The sequence below is a fragment of the Triticum urartu genome, chromosome 2A (assembly GCF_056163025.1).
Source record: "Triticum urartu cultivar PI428250 chromosome 2A, HENAU_Tu73, whole genome shotgun sequence".
Taxonomy (NCBI): Eukaryota; Viridiplantae; Streptophyta; class Magnoliopsida; order Poales; family Poaceae; genus Triticum; species Triticum urartu.
Genome location: NC_141874.1, coordinates 43,170,970 through 43,173,404, shown reverse-complemented (window position 1 = coordinate 43,173,404; position 2,435 = coordinate 43,170,970). Strand labels below are relative to the sequence as shown.

At 52.6% G+C, this 2,435-nt stretch overlaps 1 protein-coding gene across 1 annotated transcript; it reads left to right on the top strand.

Moving 5' to 3' along the window:
• The first annotated feature begins 360 nt into the window (after window positions 1-360).
• Window positions 361-1,778, top strand: LOC125540805 (putative cinnamyl alcohol dehydrogenase 6). The gene has a single exon (XM_048704359.2). It carries the CDS (start codon window positions 442-444, stop codon window positions 1,522-1,524), a length of 1,083 nt encoding a protein of 360 aa, XP_048560316.2. The 5' UTR covers window positions 361-441; the 3' UTR covers window positions 1,525-1,778.
• Window positions 1,779-2,435: the final 657 nt, after the last annotated feature.

Below are 2,435 nucleotides of genomic sequence, written 5' to 3'. Positions count from 1 at the left end.
TGATAGAATTGTAAACAATTATAGAATGATTTAAGCTGAGGAACATAGAGGTCTCTCCCACAATTTTTGCCATATATACCTCTGAAATAGTCTTGAAATCACACGCCACTAAGCAGTTTTTTAAACCAAGTACGTGGTTTAAGTTTGCTAACGAACACGTCCAACATGACCAAGTGTTTAATGATTATAGTTAACGCCTTAGCAGGTCAAGTGCAACCACCCCTTAAAACTACTTAACCGAAATTAACCTAACCTCCAACATAATAAGGCTTCACGAACGACCGGACCACTGAGGCACTGAGATGGACCAACCGCGTGAAGATCAAGCACACTATATAAGTAGCTGAGACGATGCAGCAATCACAACAACCAGCACCACAGACACCAAGAATCTTTCACTGTCTCACGCACGCAGAGCCACTCGCACATTTTTGGCCGGCGATGGAGGTGACCCCGAAGCACACGCAGGCGGTGAGCGGGTGGGCGGCCATGGAGCCCTCCGGCGAGGTGGTGCCCTTCGCCTTCAAGCGCCGGGAGAACGGCGTGGACGACGTCACCATCAAGGTGCACTACTGCGGCATGTGCCACACCGACCTCCACTTCATCAACAACGACTGGGGCATCACCATGTACCCCCTCGTGCCCGGCCACGAGATCACCGGCGTCGTCACCCGGGTCGGCGCCAACGTCTCCGGCTTCCGCCCCGGCGACCGCGTCGGCGTCGGATGCATCGCCGCCTCCTGCCTCGACTGCGACCACTGCCGCCGCTCCGAGGAGAACTACTGCGACAAGGTCGCGCTCACCTACAACGGCATCTTCTGGGACGGCAGCGTCACCTACGGCGGCTACTCCAGCATGCTCGTCGCCCACAAGCGCTTCCTCGTGCGCATCCCGGACGCCCTCCCGCTCGACGCCGCCGCGCCGCTGCTGTGCGCCGGGATCACCGTGTACAGCCCCATGAAGCAGCACGGGATGCTGCTGGGCGAGCCCGGGCGGCGGCTGGGCGTGGTCGGGCTGGGCGGGCTCGGCCACGTCGCCGTCAAGTTCGGCAAGGCGTTCGGGCTCAAGGTCACCGTCATCAGCACGTCGCCGGCCAAGGAGCGCGAGGCGAGGGAGAGCCTCAAGGCCGACGACTTCGTCCTGAGCACCGACGAGAGGCAGATGCAGGCCATGGCTCGGAGCCTGGACTACGTGATCGACACGGTGTCGGCGCAGCACTCGCTGGGGCCCATCCTGGAGCTGCTCAAGGTGAACGGGAAGCTGGTGCTGGTGGCGGCGCCGGACAAGCCGGTGGAGCTGCCGTCCTTCCCGCTCATCTTCGGGAAGAGGACGGTGAGCGGGAGCATGACGGGGGGCATGAAGGAGACGCAGGAGATGATGGACCTGTGCGGGGAGCACGGCATCACCGCCGACATCGAGCTCGTCTCCACCGACGGGATCAACGACGCGCTGGCCAGGCTCGCGCGCAACGACGTCCGCTACCGCTTCGTCGTCGACGTCGCCGGCACTGGCTCCAGGCTCTAGTCACCAGACTCTGGCTTGCTGCTCGTTCCGTCAGAAAGAAAGGATGGGTACCCTACTTCATTTTCAGATCAGTTCAGTTTCAGAGTATGATAGGAGGAAGTCCGTAATTCTGTCGGCATCCAATTGGACAGGACAACGTTCTTAATTTGTCTTCTGCAATTAAATTGTGGTAAAGTGCCACAAAAAAGGGAATTTCATCGACATCTGTATTATATATTTATTTTACTGTTTTGTATCTATATGTCAATATCTCATTGAGTTGTCAAACCTCAAGAAAAAATGATTAACTTGCGACCCACATAAAGATAACTTTTTTTAACACAAGACGGACATAGACGCTCATACATACACGCACCTCACATATACTCCCTCCATTCCTAAATATTTGTCTTTTTAAAGATTTCAAATAGACTATCACATACAGATGTATATAGACATATTTTAGAGTGTAGATTCACTCATTTTGCTTCGTATGTAGTCACTTGTTGAAATCTCCTGAAAGACAAATATTTAGGAACGGAGGGAGTATGACATCCTAGCCCTATGAGTACTTTCTTGGGACCAAACTGACAGATCATCTTGAGATTGACGAAATCGTCACAGATGTATTATCAGTCGACGGAGACATCTCCTCTCATTGAACGCGCGTAAAGATAGTTGGCTAGTAATGCATCCATCTAATACTAGTGTCACCACGAGCAATTTTGGTGAAGTATCCCACCCACGTTAGAACATGTATCATTGCAAGATGCGGTCGCGATAGCATGATAGTTATCATACTTCCGCACATATGGTCATGAAAACTATTGTGCACTAATTACAGGATATCTTGTGTTAAGGCTAGTTGATTGTGGAATACAAAGAAGGATGACTGTTGCAATATTGCGGTTTTAGGAGGGAGGTTTGATTTT